Source organism: Anolis sagrei, chromosome 3, assembly GCF_037176765.1.
Source record: "Anolis sagrei isolate rAnoSag1 chromosome 3, rAnoSag1.mat, whole genome shotgun sequence".
NCBI lineage: Eukaryota > Metazoa > Chordata > Lepidosauria > Squamata > Dactyloidae > Anolis > Anolis sagrei.
In genome coordinates this window covers 243,694,122-243,716,414 of record NC_090023.1, presented here as the reverse complement: position 1 = coordinate 243,716,414, position 22,293 = coordinate 243,694,122, and the positions used below count along the sequence as shown (strand labels likewise).

Sequence of the window (22,293 nt, the reverse complement as noted above, 5' to 3'; positions counted from 1 at the left end):
GTTTCTTCTGACATGAAAAAAAAGTGATGAAGTTCTTCTGATTTTTCTTCAGACACTTATGCTGCCTGAAGACGGTGTTTACATTGCACAGGTGTTTACACTGAGACAATGGTTTAGAAATAAAATACGGTTGCTTGTTAGTTATCATGCAAAAAATATATGCATTGTACAAAGTGACATAATGCAAGGCACATGCACCTGGATGACATCTTCCTTCCTGAACAAAATATGATGCTTTAAGTGCTAAATGTTTTTCTCTCCTTTTCCAAAACTTGCTAAGATATGGGTTTTTTTTTCAATTTATAGCTCTGAATTTCCACAGCAGGATGGCCAATGGCTAAAAGGGGATTCTAAGAGTTTGTAGACCAATGCAGTAACCTAGTTCATCTGTTCTTTTCTATTTGATCTGTTTTCCCACACTAGCTTGCAGAATTTCAATTTTTCTTGTAAATCCAATTAACAGGTTCTGTGTTTGCAAATTGTTCACAAGAAGGGGAACCACTATTTCTGGTTTGCAAGGTTTGGAAAGGGAAGGCAAACAGACACCCTTAGGGGAGAGTGAAGCTGTATGGCATGCATTTCTCATCAGATTCCTGGAAATAAATGGCAGCACTTTTAGCTAGGTTGCTCTGTGCTTGCTTTAAGAAGCAGATATTTTTCTTTGCAGCTTAATTTGAATGAATTTTAATGCAAAGCTTGCTGCTATTAATTTATTTCTTTAGAATATAGGAAATTTTAAATTTTGCTTCCGGTTTTATAAAGACATTTTCATGAATGCTTTTTCTTAATGTGTGCCTTAAATGAATATTTAGCTAGCACCAAGGACATGACTCACACTTTGCCTGTTGGGTTCAATCTCTGCCAAGAGCAAGCTAAGAGAGACTCCAATCAGAATGCCCATGTCTCTGCTTGCCAGTTTATTTAAATTAGAGATGGACAACTACGGTGGGAACTGAAGCCGATTTTACCCTGCGTGCATGCTATAGGATACACTCCTTCATTTTTGGGCAAATATCAGAATTAAAAATACTTTTAGTCAATACTTCTTGGCTTGTCTGAACAATTTTGGCATTGAATTAGGCTAGGTTTCCCCAATTCCCCTGATTCCCGGGAATGCATGATGTTTTTTCCATGCATTTTATTTTTCTCCACAATTGAAAAAGGGTTTCAGATGAGATCTAATAGTGATTCCTTTTCCAGTCATTTCTTATTTGGATCTAGACCAGGTCAGGGTGTATGGAATAAACTTCCCTCATATGTTCTATGGAAGGAATTAAGAGCTTTTTTGTTTATTTAAACATAAATAAATAAATAAATAAATAATTTATTTTTATACCCCGCCTCCATCTCACCGAAGGGACTCGGGGAGGCTTACATAGGGACAAGCCCAAAGAGCACAGAGTTAAAGCATAATGCAATAAAATAAAATAAAAACTAAACAAAATCAAATAGAAATGTATCACAATAAAACATAACATCATGAAAACAGTACCATGGGAGCAATAAAAGTGCTGAGTTCAGAGGGCTCTGAGTTTGTGCATAAATCCTAGATAGAGCTAAGGGAAAGTACAAAATTCAGTGGCAGGGATGTGAGAGTAATGTCCTTGGGCTTTATAATGTCAGGATTGTAGAGCAGAGGGCAATGCGAAAGTGTTGGAACTTAGGTATTAAAGGGCCAAGTTTGAAAAGCAGTTATGGCCTTCCTCAGTTTGGCATGGGAGTCATGTCGGGCCTTTAGAGTTGGATGTTGCCTACGCATGCGCTGGCCTGGATGGCATAAAACATCCTGCTAGTATGTTAAAACTAACTATATATCATAATAATAGCAGAAGGTCAAGGCAGAATGGGAAGAATATAACAGTGAAAAATGATTTTTTAAAAGATTGGAATAAATGCACTTGAAAATGCATGTAAACATTCCAGAGATTAAAGGATAAATTACAGAGTTTGGATTTTGTGGTTTCCCAGACTATTTTTCTTCCTTAGAGTGGGAATTAATCTTTTAAAATGTATTGCTGCTTGCAATCTGTTTTGCTTAACAGTTTGTTCAGATTGTGGCTGTCAGTCACATTAGCAGTGCTGCATCATTTAGGACTATATATTTTTTGCTCAGTTTGTCGATACAGACAGTGCTGTTAATTGAATCTGTTAGGGGAGCATAAAGAATGCTCAGTGTCTCTACGAGTTGGAGGTATTCATCTGTCTTAAGGGGCCTTATGAATTCCCTACGCTACCGTGCTACAGCAGTAGAGGAAAGTGCTGGAACTTAGGTATTAAAGGGCCAAGAATTCCAGCTGTTCTCATTTTTTTTAAAAAAAAGTATTTTCAGAAGTCGCAAAATACAACAAAATCCACAAAGGATTGATACCTTTATTGGGCAATGAAAATGCATCTTGCAAACATTTAAAGCTTCCATGCCTCTTCATTAGGCAAAGGTGTTAAAAATCACACAGAAGAAAAATATTACAGTCCCAGGTCTACATTCTGTCTTGGATGCAACCCTGTCATCTCTTAAGATGGTATTGAGGGATTTGTAGCGTAATGTAAAATAAACCATGTGTGGTTTACATTTGAACCCACATACTCCCTTGCAGGAGGAAAAAAAATGCCACGCAGGTGAACGGTAAATAACAATAGTTTACTCTTTGTAGTTCAGAACAATGTATGTACAATGTGATCAGTTATATAAACTCACATAATGTCCTTTTATGAGAGATTTAAAATGGCCTTTCTTTGTCCATGTGGATATTTATTTATATTCCACTTTCCCCTCTAAACTGGAGATCAAGGCAGCATGTTGATTCAAAACAAATGAAAACCTTTCTTAATTGTAAAACAACTCAAAATGTAATGTGGTGTGGGGAGAGAGGCTGTGACTCATTCCATCTTAGTAATTTCTAAAGAAAAGTTTGAATTTCCCATTAATTTAAAGGACATTGAGCTGACAAGACAGTCGTGTACCTCCTCTATAGGCTGGTTTCCATGTGTAGTAAATTTCATGCCAATGAGCTGAACATAGCTGATGCTGTATTCACTTAGAGAAAGTTAACTCTTCACCTGATGCACCCTCAATTTCAGCTTCCACTTTCTGGATGTGCTTGATGAATGCGCACACATATGTATGCATGGGCTCCCATTTTTTCAATTATTGGGATGAAACAGATTTCCACTCAGAAGTGAAGGCAGTAACAAACAGACACCAGGTCCCATGTTGCTGCCCACCCCAGGGAAACTATTCTACATGAAGAAAGCTGTGAAATATCAGAACCAGTTCAGTAAAACATTAAAACTAGCCCCATGTTTCGGAATTTTGGAGAGTTGTAGTCCAGCACAACTTTGAGGTGCCAGGTTAGAGGTGGCTGATCTGTAAAGGAAACTGGATGTATCACTTTGTTCTGTTGTGACTGAGCTGTAGAAATTAGCTCGACACATCTGCCTTTCTTTGCCTTCCAGTGGAGTCCCTTAATCCTCAACCCAAGTTATACTATCATGCACTTTCTAGGAGCCACTAAGGTAGCCTTTATTTAGCATGCGTTTCTGCACTTGCTGGGCAACCATTTTTGCTTTTTAATAAGAGTCATTTTGAGCCGCATGATCTGTAACTGCTGTGTCGCTTCATTTCCCATCAAAAGTTTGAAATGTTGTGTTGCTGCTTTGAAATGGCCCATGTCATAAAACTCTGAGCCTTTGGGCAGGGCAGCCTCTCACTCCAGGACATTTCTTGCAAGCTTGTCATGTGTGATTAGGAAACCTCTTACAAAGCTTCTTAACCATCTTGGCAGGTTGTCTTCCTGACAAAGAGACAGTCTCTCATACGTGCATGAATTTATGTTGAGTGTGCTTGTTCTCTCCAACTAGAGGTGGATTTGTTTTGGGTTGATAACTGTTTGTTTGCTTGCTTGTTTGAGGTTTCTCTTTACTCACCCCTCAGATAATGTGCACATTCAGCAATTTAGAAATGTATTGCTGTAACATAAGCCACGTTTTCAAAAACCTGTAGTATTTCCCCCCTTCTCCTCTTCCATTTTATTTTTCAGAACAAACAACTGATAGGACTCCGGGGGCTTTTCAACAAGAATCCCAAACACAATACTATGGAAAACAGTGGTCTTTATGTTAGGAAAAGATCAATTGGTGAGCGAATTCTCCGGCGCACAGCCAGTGCTCCAGCAAAGGGCAGGAAGAAGAGCAAAATGGGCTTTCAGGAAGCCACTGAACTTAAGGAGAGTGTATCAGAGGTGACAGACCTGAAGGACAAGGATGGAGTTCTAAGACGTACGAGCAGGAGCTTGCAAGCACGTCCCATCTCCATGCCAGTTGAGAAGTATCTTCTGAGGGGTTTGCCATTGCCAGATCAGAAGGCTACCGCCACCATGGATGATAAAAAAGAAAAAGCATCTGGTAAGTCTCTTCAAAAAGTATAAGACCTATGAAGTATTTATTGACGTGCTTCTCCACTCTGAAAGATTTTATGTTCATGTATTTTATGTTTATCCCATTGAATTCAGTGGGACATACCTCTATGCCAGCGGTGCCAAACTTGTGACCCTCCAAATGACGGGCCTCTAACTTCCAGAATCTTTAGCCAGCTTTTTCAATGGCCAGGAATCCAGAAAGCTGATGTCCAAAACACCTGGAGGGCCACAAGTTTGACACCACTGTATCCAGCATGGGCAGTAGTGGGACATTCTGGTTATTGTAGCCTAACAACACCTGGAGGCTACATGGCAAGCATACCAGACTGTTTTCTCTACATTGTGCCAAACTGTTCAAATAGAGAAATAACCTGCTTATTCTAGTAAGAGGCATAATTCTAAAGAAGGGATTTCCTTACCATTTCACAATCTTGGCAGCCTTGAAGAATACATGTGCAAATGTTTAGCAATTGGGAGTCCAGAAGTTCTGGACTCAAATGACTTTATTCTAGTTAGTACCCTTCAGTACAAATAGTCTGATTGCATCGTTACTGGTGTGAATTTCTCATCTATGATATTTGGTGCCAGTTTAATTAAAGATAAACACTTGTTTACCTGCCTCGTTTTAACATACATACAAATAGGTTGGGAGAATAAAAGATGCCTTTCAGTATTAATAGAAATCTTAATATTAAAGTGTAGCTGGTCTGTGATATTTGGAAACTCCTCAAGACTAGGGAACTCCATTAATATGGATACTGTGACAACCACAACAAAAGCTTCTTTGTGATCTTGCAGTTTGGATTTGCATACAAATGCAACATCAGATGATGGCATTTGTTGGACTACCTGATTTCATGATCTGATTGACAAGCAACTGAAACCCTTGTTTCTTACCATATTGCAGCATACCTCGGTTAATGAAGCCTCTGTTAACAAAGCTTCTTTTTAGGAAGGCTTTTGGTATTCTTTCCCACTCTTCCCAACTCACTGGAAGGGAAAAGCCTTTCTGTGGTGACAGCCACCCATCAGGCTCGAAGTTGTAATTATAAAATGGCTCCCTATGTGCAAGATCAGGCAAGAGATTAACTCTTTAAATTGCTAATAAAGGTTTGTTGGAATTAAAATAAATGCATTTAAGCTTTGAGAAGATTACCTGTATCCACCTAGAGACAGGGAAATAAACTAGAAAGAATTCCTTAACTCTTTGTGTTCAGATTTTCAGTGGCTCCATTGAGTCTTTCAACAGAAGCCTCAGAGAATTGTTCTCAATGCTTTAGATTGCTACAGTGAGATACTACGTGATACAAGAAAAAGACAAGGCAGACATCCTTGCCTTTTTGGAGAAGCCTTGATGTGGTCTGCAGAAAACTCAAAATGTTTTTGCTTATTTATGCAAGGCTCAATGACCTTGTCGTTTCATTTCACGCATCCATATTATTAATTTTAAATAATGTTTTCTGAAATTCATTGAATTGCTCTTCTTTTTTGTGGCATAGGAACCTGTCCCTATTCTTTCCATGTTATTTCTGCTATGGGTACAAAATATTCTGTTAAAGAAGTAATGTCCAGGAGCACATCTACTTCATTAACGGAGGTATGCCTGTACATCACCATGGCTGAGTGAGCCTTCAAGGTTCTTTCACCTTTGTACATCTAGAGCCGCTTTCCTCAGCTTGACAGAAAATATGTGGTTTATTAATAGGAAGTCCAACACATTTCAGCCAGTTTATCTTCTTTAGGTCCTTCTCCAGATACTTTTAACTTCAGAAATTTCTGCATCAAAACTGGACGAAAGTGTGGAACTTTTAACTCTAGAAATTTCTGGAATTACATTTGTTACCTTTCATATGAATTGGACTACAGTTCCCATCATATCAATATCTAACCATTTTATATCTGTTGGCTAGGGATAATGGAAACTGTTCTTAACAAAACTAGAGGATACCAAGTTAAAGAAAGCTCCTGAACGAAATAATTAGATCATTTAACAAGTGAAGGGTTTTTTGTTCTATCCCAGGGACATGCCCTCAAAAAACCTGAACCCTTTTGGGGTTGGAGAGCAAATGTTCAATATATCACAAGTGGAGATCAACTACTGATATCCATACAAGGAGAGATTCAGTGTGAATGCAAAGAAACTTTACATTTTTTTTGTAATTACTTAAACTAACTGTCATCAGATTGTAATCAATTGAAATCACCATAAACAATCAAATTCTGTTTTATTTAATATTTACTAAGCTAAAGCCACAATAAAAACAAAGTGTTAGGTACACTTTTCCATTCAACTAATTTGAACTTTCTATCTGTGCTTTCTTTCCTGCTAATGAGACAGTGATATTGATTTTTTTGTTAAAATTCTGTGTTATGGAACTGCAAAGAGACCCTATATTTTTCTGATAAGAATATAATAGAACGATATTACTGAGATTCTGCTTTTAAAAAAAATAGCTGTCTTGCCTGATTAGAGAGTATGCAGTGCTCATAAAGACCAGCTTGTTTCACAGCAATGTTTTAACTGTTTAATTCAAAGCCATAAAACCACTAGACTGGGTGGGTAACTAGGGAAAGCTAGAAGGCTACATCAGCCCTCCCAGACCTTGGAGGCTTGTACTACACACCACATCCTCAGTCCATCCAATTTTTATTTAATTTCTCCCAGCAATATCCTGCAAAAAACCAACAGCATATAGGCAATGTGAAGAGTATTTTCACCATTTTTAGGTCCATAGGAGATACATTTTTTAAAGAAACATCAAGTCACTTCTGATTTGTTTTTTAAAGGTTTCCTCTAAGTCTAAAATGATCAAAGGGACTCCCAAGACATTGCAAAAATGTCCCCAAGGCCCGTACACATCAACAATTAACAAACATTTTCTGGACTCCTGAGAGGCAACATAAACAGTCTTGAATGACTCCATGTAGTCTACATTTTGCCCACCCCTGCCCTAGACACTTTGTTTAGCCTCTATGCCCCCACATCTGCTGAATTTCTCCTCCCCCTGCATCCATATTGTTACTTTTGCTCTGTTTTTGGTGGGTTTCTTGGTGTGGGAGAGGAATCTAGGTCCTAGAATGGCAAGTATGCTGTTACAGGATTAAATCCAGTAATAGTAGTCCCAGTTAGAATAGATTGATTGCATCAATAGCCCACATTTTATATATCCCATATATTCATGTACAATTCTAGGAATTTTAGTAAAAATCATTCCAAAACCCCTGGCTCAACTTATCAGTGGGTCAATGTAAGTACTGTACCTTATATAAAAAGAACATTCCCTCTCTTGAGTTGATTGGCAAAAGGTAAGAGTTTAATCTGTCCCAGGAGAATTTAAAAGAGGCACTGACCACCTCTACATTGTCTTCCGCAACACCTTGTCTGGCCTTTTTGAATGCCTGGGTAAGGGAATGGCCAGGAGTGGCTGGCCCTCTGAGACAGGATTGGCACTTTCCCCTCTCTACAGAATGATCTTTGACTATGGGTCAAATCAAAATCCATAATTTTGGCCCCATAACCTGCCCTTGACTTGTATATGAGGTTGATTTATACATGACTATATACAATAAATCACATTGATTCGGCGAGTCTACTCTGCTTGGGGCTAATAGTTGGATTTAGGCCAGAGAAAGAAACAAAATGTACCAGTAGAATTGTAACAAATCCCATTCTTTTGATGGATATGTGATATTAGAAAGCCGTCTTTTCTGTGAAGTCCTAATACGGGAAGTGTAATTCAAACGTTCTGATAAGCATGCCTCTCCTCTTTGCAGATGGTGTTTTAACAGAGCTGTTTTGTTCTGTTTTTGTTTGCCATGCTTCTTTGTAGTACAAATCTGAATAGGAACACAGCTGAAGGTAATGCCACATGTCCAGACTATGGTACCTCATTGACATTCTTTACAACAACTATTACATCGTACCTGTGATGATGTAATAAAACATTAAAGAAAAGCTTCAATGAAGTGCCTCCAATTGCATTTTCCTCATTCCTTTGCATCACATGGATAATTTGTACTAAGCTTGCACAACCCCATAATTAAATCCTCTCACAGTCGTGACCAGTTTCACTTTCTCCATTTGTTTGTTTCCAGACAAAATAGTCATATGCAGCATATCTAACCAATGTTTTTATTTGTTTGTCTTTAATGCAATTTTGCAGAAAGTGAAGACCACACAAATTCGAAAGAAGCAATTTCCTTTTCTGAGAAAGATTCATCTTTTATGGCATTTGTACCTTCATTTGAAAGTTTTGCTCCCAAGACTGATGATTATACAACTTTACATGCTTATGAAAAACCAGATGGCTTAGACTTTGTGACTGGCATAGCTGAGACCTATTTCTCCACTGAATATTGGAAGAATAATCTTTCCAGTGAATCTGTACATATAAAGAAGGAACCTGAAAGAGAAGAGAATGAAGGTCTATGTTCTGTGGATCAGAAACGTTGGGGAGGTACAGAAGAGAAAAAAACAGAAGCCAGTAGTTCTGTTCCTCAAGAACACGAGGAGAATATTATCAATTCTCACACACTAGCCAATAGCACTATTACTAATTTATCATTAAGTGACTCATTTTCTTCTGCCTGTCATGATGTCCAGGGCTTTCATTATACACCAGCCATACAAGATACTGACATTTCTCACCTTATCAGTGAAGTCTCTTTAACTGATGAAAGTGATCTGAGTAGTTCTGTATCAGCACTGATAGATCAGGCTGATGTCACAAGTGATCAGACTAATTTGACTGTTGTGTCCAGTCCTCCTGGAGTTGACAAAAAGATCATTAATATGAAGTCTACACATTCACCACATATGGTTTCACATGATCAGAATGAAATGCCTGATTGCAAGTCGCCTAAGGTAACACAGGTTGAATTGCCAGCATATTCAACACCAGAAATGGCTATAATAACAACACCTGTGACAACAGAGTGTTCTCTGTACACAATTATCCATGAGGCTCCTCTTTCTCCAACTGCTTCTCCCCATGTTTCAGCAGACAAACTTAATAATGAGAATATAACCCGCTGTGTGGAAGATCCTAGTACTGTTTCATCCTGCATCTCATCTGTCACTCTGCTGAAATCAGACCCAAAAAGAAAGTGTAGAACAAACTGGGAATCTTTCAGTGATAGTCATTCTTGCTTTTCAGATGCCTCTGACTTGGAGCGTACAATATTTGCCCAGTTCCCACCTACAAATTCTGCAGGCAGCAGCTTAATGGAAGTTGATGGGGAATTACAAGACCTCTTGATCACTACCTATGAATATAAGAGGGAAGACATGAGTCAACTTGCTTCTCCTTTGAGACTTAAGCATAATCAAGACACTCAGTATCATAACAAAGCCACCTGTGAACATCCCTATAGTGTGGACATCCACAGTGCCAACCAAGTTAAAGATGGCAAGTTTAAAAATGAGAAGACACAATATTTTCCACACTCCAAACATCAAAATGGTGATCTTTTGTACAATAATTACTTTCAATTTTCAAACACACAAAACGAAGTGTTAAACATCTCCCAAAGAGCCAATGTATCCAAAAATGCTCTACCATTGCCTTCTTTCCCGGCTCAAAAACAACCAAGTCCTTGTAAATCCAAAAGTCTTGGAGACTTGACCTCAGAAGACATCTCTTGTAATTTTGAAAGCAAATACAAGTATATTAGTAGGGGCTTTATTACATCTGGCATGAAAGATAAAATGGTGGCTACTCTGAAAGCTAAAAAACCTCAGACTACCGATTCTCTGACAGAGCAACTGCGGAAACTAGTGTCTTTTGATCAAGACGATGGTTGCCAGTCTTTCTGTTCTCAGCAAAACGATGATTGCCCTAAAATGCTGGTTAGAAAACTGTCTTCCAGGAGTCAAAGCAGAGTGCGAAATATTGCTAGTCGTGCCAAGGAGCGACAAGAAGCCAGCAAACAAAAGCTTTCCAACACTAGCAGCAATGTAGCCGGGGTGGTCTTTCGAAATAAGCCCTCTATGACTCCTCATGTTATCAACAGACACTCCACTGGATCTTACATAGCAAGCTATCTTGATAACTTCAATGCAGATGATGTAGAAAGTCGAGGCGTCCCAGAAGGTGCATGCACATCATTGCGTTTTGGATACAGTGATCGGTTTTGTACAGATGACTCTCTTTTAGAGACCAAGCCAAGTGAAGATGATAAACCAGAAATCTATTTTCTCCTGAGACTGTAAATTGTATAAATGCACATCTTCATTGTTTACAAGCTTTCCCATTGAATGAAGGATGATCAGTAAGCAATGTAGCCATTAGCATTCAAATGACTTAGAAATTTATTTTTCTGTTGTCATGAATTAATGCATCCATTTTGATCAAAGATTATGTAAATAGATGTTGTAAAATTTATTTTCAGTTTTTCTCTTCTTTTTTTTTTTTTGGAGACTATACACAAACAAGTTGGTTATGGTTTGCATGCCATATATGCAATAGATGTCCTGTATTTGCAGTGCATGTGCAACAGAATTTGGTATAGCTATGAGTCACCTCAAAATATTGCACTGACTGCAATCCCTGTCTTCTTTTCCCAATCATTTAGCTACTTCTAATGATTTTAGAGTAGTTACCTTATGATCTTCTCTTTCAAGTATGTAATCACATGGGTTCAATTGGATTATTTTTAAATGGAAAAAATAGATGGGAGAAAATAAGTATTCATAAATATTTGATCTTAGAAGATAGGGATAATAATAAGCACTCCAAAATAATGCAGCAGCGTGAGCAATAGTGGCTGAATGGCTTCCATGGCAGTCAAGCGGTCAGTTCATTCTGGGGTTTCATCCAAACTTTAAAGGAGCCATCTGGATACTGAATGCTCTCTCTCCAAAACATGTTCAGTATTGTGGATAGCTTCTTTAAAGTTTGGACTTAAAATAGGAATGGATACGCCATCCTGCTGATGTAAAAACCACTAGCTGTCATGAATGCAGATGAGAAGACCATTACCTAATCAATAAAATAAGCTGAAAAGTGTTTGAAATGAATGATGCATCCTAAACAAATTTTGTAATATTAGAAGCAAGACCTTTAATTTTTTTTAAGAACAACAATTAAATGGAAGAAACAAGATATGCAAAGAGAAGGGTAAACCAGTTAATGGGCATATGAAACAATGGAAATGTTGTGGTTCTTTTTTGGCAGTTGGTGTATAGTGAAAAATTGCCTCAAACCCAGAACCCTTGGTACACAGTCAGTGTGTCTTATATTCATTCTGAGTGCCAACTTGCTTCTCTTCAATAATGGGAATGTTTTGAACATGCATCTTGGAACTGAATGCTTACCTGACATGACAACGGAGCATCTATGATTCACAGAAAGCAGGCGTTTCTTGCTGCTTTGCTTCATGTGTTCTATTTAAGTGTTTTATTATAGTTTACTTCAGCTACACTTGTAATAATCCAGACCTGTACACAATTACTGATTTGCAACACTGAACAGTAACTTTACATAGCCATATCAATGCTTCATGTATTTGGATCTGTGTATACGTACGGAGTATTTGGTTGTTTTGATGTTAGTATCAGTCCTATGGGTTTTTTCTATGTTTTGAGGGTTATCTCTCTTTGAATGTCTTCTGAAGTAACATTTAAGTTTTCCATTTTTACAGTGACTGTCTGATTGTTTAAACTATGTGTAATTCCATATCATGGAACTTGGAATATTAATCCTACTGTTTCACAGCTAATGAATCAACACTGGCAGATTTCTGAGACTAGCAACTTATTCTAAACAAGGGCAAGCAACTTGTGGCCCTCCAGATGTTAGACTAAAATTCCCATGATTATTGCCTAGACTGTTCTTGCTAGGGACTGATGCAAGTTGTAGTCCTGCAACAGCTGGAGTATCTCAAGTTGCTAATTCCCTTTTTACCAGTTCATGCTTATATCCTGTGGCTACAGAAATACTAGTATTGCAATAGTATCTGTTAACAGAACCCAATGAATTATCAAGAAACGTAGGAGGTGATCTTAATGTAGCCCAACAGAACACCCACATATTCCTTATTATCTACAGAAATATCATATTCAGCAATAACAATATATAGACCCAGTACAGATGTAACTTCTCTAATTTTACAATAATGTGCTAAAAGCTTTGTTTTCCCCACTGCATGATTTCTCCCCCTTCTTTTCAGTACTTTCCTTTGGCCATGGTATACCATCTGTATCAATGATGTAACCATGTTTAATTCTAGCCTTCATTAATTACACTTATGACCAGTATTATAAACAAGGTTTGGAAAACCCAGAACAAACCCTTATTTTAAGATAATATTATTAACCTTGGTATGCACTGATTCGAATTACAATTATATTTGTTTTCTTTAAACCCTCTGTGTATGGGGTGCAGAGAGAAAGAAAGAATTCCAGAGGGAAATGAGGAGAGAGGAAGGACGCACCAAACTTAGGAAAACTTGCTTGCCATTCATGGAGAAATTATGTCTTCCCAACTTTTTCTTTACTTATCATGGGGTCTATGAAATATAAATTTCTGTTGTGACGCAAAGGTGAGGCTGAAGCAAATTTTGCTTTCTCAGTGTTTGTTCCATATATTTGGCTATGAATGTAACTGAAACGTGGTAGCAAAGTGGTGTACACTGAAGCCACACTTACTCCACAGGCAACTGAAAAAGAAGGTGGGCTTTTTGTCATTCTGTGGCTTTGAGATAAGGGCTTTTTCTATTTGCTGCTGTGGAGGAGGGGAGTCATTGTAAAAGAACCCCTCCTGTCAAACTTTTCCCATATAACATGAATTGTCCAGTTTTATCCTATGGGCTGTGTTTACAATGTGTGTTGATGCATTTTTTTGTTATGTGTAAAAGACATGTACCTAATAAATACCTCTTTTCTTTTGTAATACAGAATTTTATTTGTATTCATGGAAGGGAAACAAAATAAAAATTTAAGCACTCCAAGTGCATGTTTTAAAGAATGAAGCAAAGCTGAATAATTGCAATTGTCTTCTCATTTGCTTTTATCAAAGAGCCAACTCTTTCTATAGAATTATAGGAAACAAATCTGTAGAAAGCCCTGAGTGGGAGAGTGGATGGATTCTGTATTTTCACCATAGATTTGCACAAAATGGCCAATTCTTGAGGTAGATTCAAAGAATTGGAAGAGACCTCATAGCCATCCAGTCCAATCCCCTGACAAGAAGCAGGTAAATTGCATTCAAAGCACCCCCGATAGATGACCATCCAGCCTCTGCTTAAAAGCCTCCAAAAAGGAGCCTCCATCACAATCCAGGGCAGAGAGTTCCACTGCTGAACGGCTTTCACAGTTAGGAAGTTCTTCCTCATGCTCAGGTGGAATTTCCTTTCCTGTAGTTTGAAACCATTGTTCCACATCCTAGTCTCTTGGGCAGCAGAAAACAAACTTGCTCCATACTCCCTATGATGTAGCAAAATGGATTCCACCATAATTTATTCTAAGCATTATTGAATAGTCAGTTTGAATGTCTACTGATAGTCATCGTTTAATATTTTTTTGCAAAATTATGTGCACACACAGTGTTGTATCATTTTCTTTCTGCATAAACAGATTTAAAGTAAACAAATGGCAAAATGTGGAGATGAATTGAGTGTTAATTCAGCATCACAACTGGTCTTGGGACTTCTAACACCTTGTGCTGCTCCTGCTGGTATTGCTATTTCAGTTCTATGTTTAAAAAAACACAAACCCTTTAAAACAACTTAAGTTCGGTAAACTTGGGTAAACTATCTTGTGCATAATTCATGTTTTTGTGTGTACATCTGGGACGAGGAACTAAAGATGGTATTGGGAAGACTCTGACCACCGGGAAAGAGTTATCATACAATTCTGATTTCTGAAATGTCAGTTGCACCTTCGAGCATAATTTTACGGCTTGAATGCATGGCATTTCCTTTTCAAACAGACAAACAAAGTGGCTTGAATTCTTTGCAGAATTTCATAGTTGATTGTTCATATGACATTCGGTGGCTCTTCCATAGGGCAAGTCATATGACATTCGGTGGCTCTTCCATAGGGCAAGTTATCTATCATCTTAAGTTCATTGCCATCATGTTGTATGTCTCTTCCAATCACCTACTGATATTTAATCAAAGTAGAGGTCCAACATGTGCTGAGTAAAATTTCTGTGAGGAATGGAAAAAGCATTTGACAATTTCTTGATTAGGGTCAAAATTTACAGTTCACATCTCTTAGGGAACATTTACAGAAAGAAAATAGCACCTGGAACTTTTTATTCTTAGTGCAACAAAATTTTGTGAACCATACAGTTTAATGTAGTATAACTTTTAATGTCTGGTATGGGGAATCTTTACTTTTATCTTAAAGTTGATTGCGGACAACAAACAAACAACATTTTTTTAAATGGTGATGGAATCAAGGCTACTTATGCTACTAGCCTTTTATCAGTTACAGTATCTAAAAGGAAAACTATCTGGATGATGGATAACAGAATTATAAGTGAAGAGAGATTGGATTTAAAGCTGGCTGTTCAACTCTAGATCACTGTTATGTTTTAGCCCATCATGTAATCTCTGATAGTAAGCTCTTTACTGCCTTCATTGATCTCAAATTTGCTTTTGATTTGGTTTCAAGGAAACTCCTGCTCTCTAAATTACAAATTACTACAAGTAGAGTCTCACTTATTCAACCTTTGCTCATCCAGTCTTCTATATTATCCAACACAATGTGCTTGGAATAATGTCCAGGGTGGGAGAAAGAAAGAACTCATCTGTCTTGGTGCTAAATTCGTAAATACAGTAATTACTACATAACGTTACTGTGTAAGGAACTGCTTTTGTGTTGATTTGTTGTAAAACATGATGTTTTGGTGCTTAATTTGTAAAATCATAATGTAATTGGATGTTTAATAGGCTTTAAAAATCCCTCCTTATTATCCAACGTTTTCACTTATCCAACGTTCTGCCGGCCCATTTATGTTGGATAAATGAGACTCTACTGTTTTGATAAGTTAATTTGTGCCGAAATATCTTAAAAGCATTTCCTCCTGATTTTGAAAATGAAGCAGGGCCAATCCTGTTGAGTTTTGGGATGGAAGATTACCAATGATCAGCAGGTGGTGTGGGCCATAATTCAGGGGAAGGTACTGTTAAAACTACATCCGAGTATTCCTTGCCTAAGTAAACCTTCGTAGTAGCTACATGTTAACATTATAAGGAGCGATAATGAACAATACCAAATATGTATCTAGTCCAACATTGTGTATGCTCCCTGGTCAACCAGCTGTTTATGAGGATTTCAGAAGAAGAACATGAAGTCTGCTACACTTTGCTGTTATCATTTCTCATGTCTGATAATGCAAAATACAGAGATGCCTGCTTTGCTCCTTGGATGGAAAGTGAACATCAGTGGCAGGTTACTTACTTTACCAGTGTTGAGTCCTTGTGTGGTTCATAACCCTGAGAGATCCTTTCTGTATTGCAGAACGTCTCACTATACAATTATTTTGTCACTAGATAAGATGAATGTGGAAACATTCAATGGAATACTTTTCTATAATATTCACATAGTTTGGGCTTTGCTGAGGGCAGGGGAGGGCAAAAAGAAGAAAGAACTTTGACATCTTGTGTGAGGTTTGTTCGAGAAAAGACCTTTCACTTCACAAAAGATTATGCCTTTGGAAACTGGGTTTGGCCTTTAAATAGAGTTTATGCTAGGAAGTGCAGTGGATGTTTAGTGCTTTGGATAAATGACAAATACATCTCTTCCCAGCGGGGTTTGAGAGCCCTCTGGCCTGACAAGCTTCAGCTTATGTGTCTAGTGAAAAATCACACAATGATTCTGTAAGCTGCTTAATAACAGGAGAAGGGGATATCTTGCTTTCACACTTATATGTTGTATATCCTCTACAAATCCTTCTGTCCATTAGTGTTGAAGAATATTGGCATCATTTCTGAATAAATTTTGTACTGCAATTTTTGCCATGAGAAAAAATTCACACAAAAAGGTGTTAATACAAAAGTTTTGGGAAAATATCATAAAACAAGTAGATGAACTATGCTGTCCCAAGATGTTTCACTCTCAGGGAGAGTAGCAAATGTTTCCTTTCTCCAGTAAGTCAAGGCTCCTCTCTGATCTTTCTCCACTTTTGAAAAATATTATGTTTTAAGACCACATTAACTCTGCAGTGATCCCATTAATGCAGTGGTTCTCAGCCTGTGGGTCCCCAGATGTTTTGGCCTTCAATTCCCAGAAATCCTAACTGCTAGTAAACTGACTGGGATTTCTGGGAGTTGTAGGCCAAAGCACCTGGGGACCCACAGGTTGAGAACCACTGCATTAATGCCACACATATCACCAATCTTTAATCCCACACATTATTTTCAGCCATGCTGCCATGGCTGTTCCCTCCTTACTTAAATGCCATGTGTGAATACATCTATTTCCTGTTAAGTAAGAATGTGCTAATAATGGTGTGGAAGCATTAAAACACACACATCTTTTTAAACAACAACAACAACCATGTCAGCAAACTTGAAATTGTACTTGCATTCACACCAGGAAAGAATCACTTGGCATGAATGATCAAGTTACTGCTTGGAACCACCAACTGGTTCCGCCTGCTATTTAGTCCTTTTCCCCAACTCCACAATGATGTGATATCACCAAAAAAATCCTGGAAAACCAGATGGTAAAAGATAAGGCTTCTTAAAAGATCAAAGAACCATATTCTAAGCAAGTCATCAAGAAAGTCATGTCTCTGGACTGAGGTGCCTACAAGGTGAGTAGTTTTTTTCCATCTCCATAGAAAAGCTCTCCATCATCTTGTCAGTAAAATTAGGGCTAGAAAATTAGGCCAATTAAATCAAATTCCAAATAATGACTCAGCTAGACTTACACCAGTTCCAGATTCCATTGGATTGCTGCAGTTCAGCTCCAGGGCAGATCAGCACATTTAAAAAAAAATTCAAGGTGATCTGACTATCAAAACTAAGGGGAAAAGCTAGACATTGTGTCTCCAATGCAACCCTCTAAGGAAGGAAACAAGGAAGTAAACACTATGATCCTAGCACTGTCAGCCACAGTACTCAAGGGGAAGAATTATGTAAAGTCATTGAAAATATATATCATTTTTTTCTGGGTCAGCAGGAAATCAGGGAGGAGATTAATGAGGGTGTAGGTAATTTTTGATTTCATTGGGCTATCCTTTTGCTTCTGTGCCTTTTTTCTTTGATCTAGCTTAACTTTTCTTGTTAAGTTTAAAATTAATCTGTGTGATATAGGTAAGAAAATCCACTCTTCTTGTCCCCATTGTTCTTCAAGATTGTTGTTATTTAGTGAGCCCCCAGTTTTTTTTTTTTGTCGTATCAGGAGTGACTCCTGGTGTGAGAGAATTGGCCATCTGCAAGGACGTTGCCCAGGGGACGCCTGGATGATTTGATGATTTACCATCCTTGTGGGAGGCTTCTCTCATGTCCCCGCATGAAGAGCTGGAGCTGATAGAGGGAGCTCATTCGCCTCTCCTCATTCGCCTCTTCGAACCTGCGGCCTGTCAGTCTTCAGTCCTGCCGGCACAGGGGTTTAACCCACTGCGCCACCGGGGGCTCCACCAGTGGTGCAATAGGTTAAACCCTTGTGCTGGCAGGACTGCTGACCAACAGGTTGGAGGTTCGGATCGGGGAGAGCATGGATGAGCTCCCTGTGTCAACTCCAGTTCCCCATGCAGGGACATGAGAGAAGCCTGCCACAAGGATGGTAAATCATCAGAACATCTGGGTGTTCCCTGAGCAACATCCTTACAGATGCCCAATTTGCTCACTCCAGAAGCGACTTGCAGTTTCTCAAGTCACTCCTGACACACACAAAATTGTTACTTAAGGTTTAGATAGAAGGTAGACCTTTGAAGCCATGATAGAAAAGACAGTACATATTCTGGGACTTTCCACTTTGCATGGTAGAGAATCCTAAAATTACTATATGCTTTCAGTATAGCCAACAAATGAGCATGTTGAACAATATTAAAGTACCAGGCATTCTGGTTCAAAAGAGAGCAGCCAAGCAGCTTGAGAAAGACATTTAGGGCAGAAACAAAGAGTTCTGACCACTACAGCCCTATTCATGTACCGGCTGCAAGAGGCCTGGGCGGGCAACTGCGGAAGAGATGGAAATGTGGGCCTAGGGAATCATTAAAAGGAGCATTCTAATTGCAGCCACAGCACCTTCTGCCTTAACAAGGGACAACCTGGATCACAGACTAATTTCACCATTTGGATGACTGATAATAACAAAGCATATTCTTGTCACAAAGTTTCTGTTTCCTTTTCTGCTGCATCAGTACATTATTTTAATTAGCTTTCTGGAATAATACAACAAATTAAAAACAAAAACAAGCAAACAGCACCCACTCTTTCAAGTATGTTGCCATCATTAGTGTTATTGCATCATAGCATTACCAGAAACAGACTTAGGTGACAGACACTCTAGGATTGGTAGGGCAACTGTGGTGAGCTTAGGGGGCTGTGTTTGCCCCCCCCCCCGGGAGAACTTGGATCACCTCCCCCTGGGCAAATGCCTTCTAGTAGTTGTGGGAAATTTTTATCATGGTTCTTAGGCTTTGGAAGGGACTTTTTGCAACCAGACATCGCTTTCTGTTTTTTAAAAGGCCTCTCCTAAACCTAAAATGGTTCAGAGGAATTGAAAAACCAAATTTTGCCACATACCCTAGAAGGGCATTTGGGGACAATAATTTACTTCTAGAGATTACAAAAACAAACAAACAATCAAAAACAAAATAAATGTGGGGGATATATGTTTTCCATAGCCTGAACTTCCTTCATTTTTTTGCTTTCGGAGATAAGGCTAAGAAAACAGCAGTGAAATAAATACCATAAATGAGCATTTAAAATTATAAGTTTTTGTCCTTTTTGGATGGGGGGGGGGGGGGGGAACAGGGAGAGATAGCATATTTTACAGGTGTCTTAACACCACAAAAGTGTAATATTGGCTGGTTAATCCTACTGTTACGGTCCCCATATCTCTAAATTTCCCATGTGAGTTTTTTTATATATAGTAACTTTCAGTTTCATACTACAAATCAGCATGGGAAACTTGACAGTTTGGATACACAGAAGGATTCTCAAAACACAAAGCACCAAATAGGGAACAAAGCTATAGATAGATAGATAGATAGATAGATAGATAGATACACACACACACATACACGTACAGAATTCAGGTTAAGCAAAGCCTCAAGGCAAGTAAACATACCAACCATGTAATGTAACATAGTGTAATATAAACCAAACTATAAAAGTCCGTAATACTGTACTACAAAGCAGAATATCAAACTGTATAACTAAACACTACAAATGTATATATGAGGAAAATTTAATCTAAAGAACACAGACCAACAAAAGCATATGTGCAAAGAAATATAGTTTAATCCCATACAGTATAGTAAAGGCAATTGCATTTCCATTTCTCCTGTTCCCAAATATGGGAGTCCAAACAGAAACAGATTGGGCGTGGATTGATCTGGTCTGGACCCAGTTCTGAGTAGCTGAACCAAGCTTCAAAACCTACTGGGGATCCATGTTGCACACTCCTAGTTTTTTTTTAAAAAAGATAATAAATTATATTGTCAATTTGTCTCCCTTCCTGACCCCCAAAATCAGCTGCCAGAGGAGCCCCCTTTGCATTACTAATATGGAGGAGTTGGCTCTGCCATTGAAATTACCTCTTGCTTGCTCTCACATGGAAATGACTAGGTGTCACTGAACTCCAAATGAGGAAGGAGCAGATGTCATGACAGGAGGACTAACAAAGCCTTTCTTTCTCTCTTTCTGTTGGCACTTGTAGAAGCCTGGAGAGACAAAAAGCAAAGCTGGCCTCGAATCTGGCAGTAACACATTATGACAAAACCAATTATAATGAGAATACCTTTAACTAAATAAAAAATCTGAAATGGCATCATTTTGTCATAATGAAATCAGGTTTTGAAACTCAATCACTTTGTTTAAAAGCAAAGTGATTATCAAGCCAGTACAGAAAGCATTTGTTTTATTGGGTTTCACCCTAATAGACATTTACTAAAGAAGTGCTGCAAATGACAGAAACTGGAGTTCAACTGAGCCTTTATTTTTCCTTTTTAATAATGAAGTAATCAGTCTTACTTTCTTGGAGGGGACTGAAGAAAACAAAACCTTGCAGTAGAAGTTAAAAGTGGAAAAGAGAATGAGAACAATCAAAGTGCACAGTTCAAAGCAACTTTTAAGATGGAGGCAATCACCCTGAGACCTAACCATCAAAAGTGCAGGACTTTTGCATGAGACCTGACCAACTATTTCACATAAACAGGTTGAATTTGATGATGTGGACTTTCTTGGGCAACTGAAGAGTTGAGCATGAGACTTCTAACGCTGGGTCCCCTTACTTACTTAGGTAATCCCTCATTGTCTGAGTAAGATTGTCTTCCAAGTTTGGTGTACTGGGAGTGGATATGAAGGTGACTATGGAGTCGTATTCTTGACCTGCATGTTCTCCTGTAGTGAGGGCATTGGTTTCCAGGTGGAGGGCGGTCCTGGTCGGGGTTGGCTTGATGCTCCTTCCTCTTGGCATGTTTCTCTCTTTCACCCTCCATTCATGCCTCTTCAAATTCTATAGCACTGCTGGTCACAGCTGACCTCCAGCTAGAGTGCTCAAGAGCCAGGGCTTCCCAGTTGTCAATGTCAATGCCACAGTTTTTAAGGTTGGCTTTGAGCCCATCTTTAAATCTCTTTTCCTATCCTCCAACATTCCATTTTCCATTCTTGAGTTTGGAGTAGAGAAAATGCTTTGGGAGATTGTGGTCGGGCAGTTGATGGGAGAGGACCATCACTTCAGTGCTGGTGGTCTTTGCTTCTAAGAAACATTCAACTTGTGCAACAGTTCTACAGCTATTCTACTCAAAGGGTACCTTGCACCAAGCGATTACTTCCATGACCGCTTATCAGCGACTTGGCTGAGAGTTGGTATCCTACATCATCTAGTGGTTCACATGTTCCACATCTTTGGGGAATAATTCAATATTTCAGTTCAATTATCCACAGACAGCAGAAATTTGATCATTCAGTTTGTGAATAATAGAAGCTGGAATCTAGCACTTCAGAATGATGCTAGTTTCCCATCTTTTACATGTATCAGGAAAGTGATTGCAAATTGAAAGATGTATTTTATTTATTTATTTATTTATTTGCTGTATTTATATACCTCCTTTCTCAGCCCTCAGGCGACTCAAGGCGGTTTACAAATTAAATGCCAACATTAACATACATAAAATTATAAAATCATAATAACAGCAATTAAACATATGTCATTAGGAAATCTGTATTAAAATATTGTCCAGTCCCATCATATGGTTGTTCTATTATCTTATATCTGCTACTCTGTATTTGCAAAAGCTTGCTCGAAAAGCCATGTCTTAAGTTTTTTTGAAATGTTAAAAGGGAAGAAGCTGTACTGATACGCCTAGGGAGAGTGTTCCATAGCCAAGGGGCCACCACTGAAAAGGTCCTGTCTCTCGTCCCCACCAGATGTACTTGTGACGAAGGCAGGACCGAGAGCAGGGCCTCCCAAGTCCTCGATGGTTCATAAGGGGAGACGTGTTCGGACATGTCGATAATTCACAGCAGTAAGTGAAATACTAGATACGAAAGCTCTTTTTCAATCAGTGAATACTGGGTTTGCAAACCTATCTGAAAATTACATTTTAAATGGTGCTGAAATTGCCTTAGTTTTGAGATTTGACATTTTCTTTTGGCTTCTGTTTAACTAAATACTATATTTCCCTCACACAACATTTACTATTGTTTTTCATCTCCCTGATCAAGGTACCTCCCAGTAAATATTAATACCTCT

The 22,293-nt window shown here is 38.4% G+C and overlaps 1 protein-coding gene across 9 annotated transcripts in view; it reads left to right on the top strand.

The window, feature by feature from the left end:
- PLCH1 (phospholipase C eta 1) overlaps positions 1 to 13,364 on the top strand; it is a 155,037-nt gene extending 141,673 nt beyond the window's left edge. For 5 of the 9 annotated variants that reach the window (XM_060767657.2, XM_060767663.2, XM_060767658.2 and 2 more), the window contains 3 exons: positions 3,454 to 3,513; positions 4,038 to 4,401; positions 8,579 to 13,364. In XM_060767657.2, coding sequence (XP_060623640.2) covers positions 3,454 to 3,513; positions 4,038 to 4,401; positions 8,579 to 10,626 — 2,472 coding nt within the window. In that variant the 3' untranslated portion in view covers positions 10,627 to 13,364. Of the gene's footprint in view, positions 1 to 3,453; positions 3,514 to 4,037; positions 4,402 to 8,189; positions 8,275 to 8,578 lie in introns of those variants that run through there. The other 4 variants (XM_060767660.2, XM_060767659.2, XM_060767664.2 and 1 more) reach the window with 3 other exon arrangements.
- Positions 13,365 to 22,293: the final 8,929 nt, after the last annotated feature.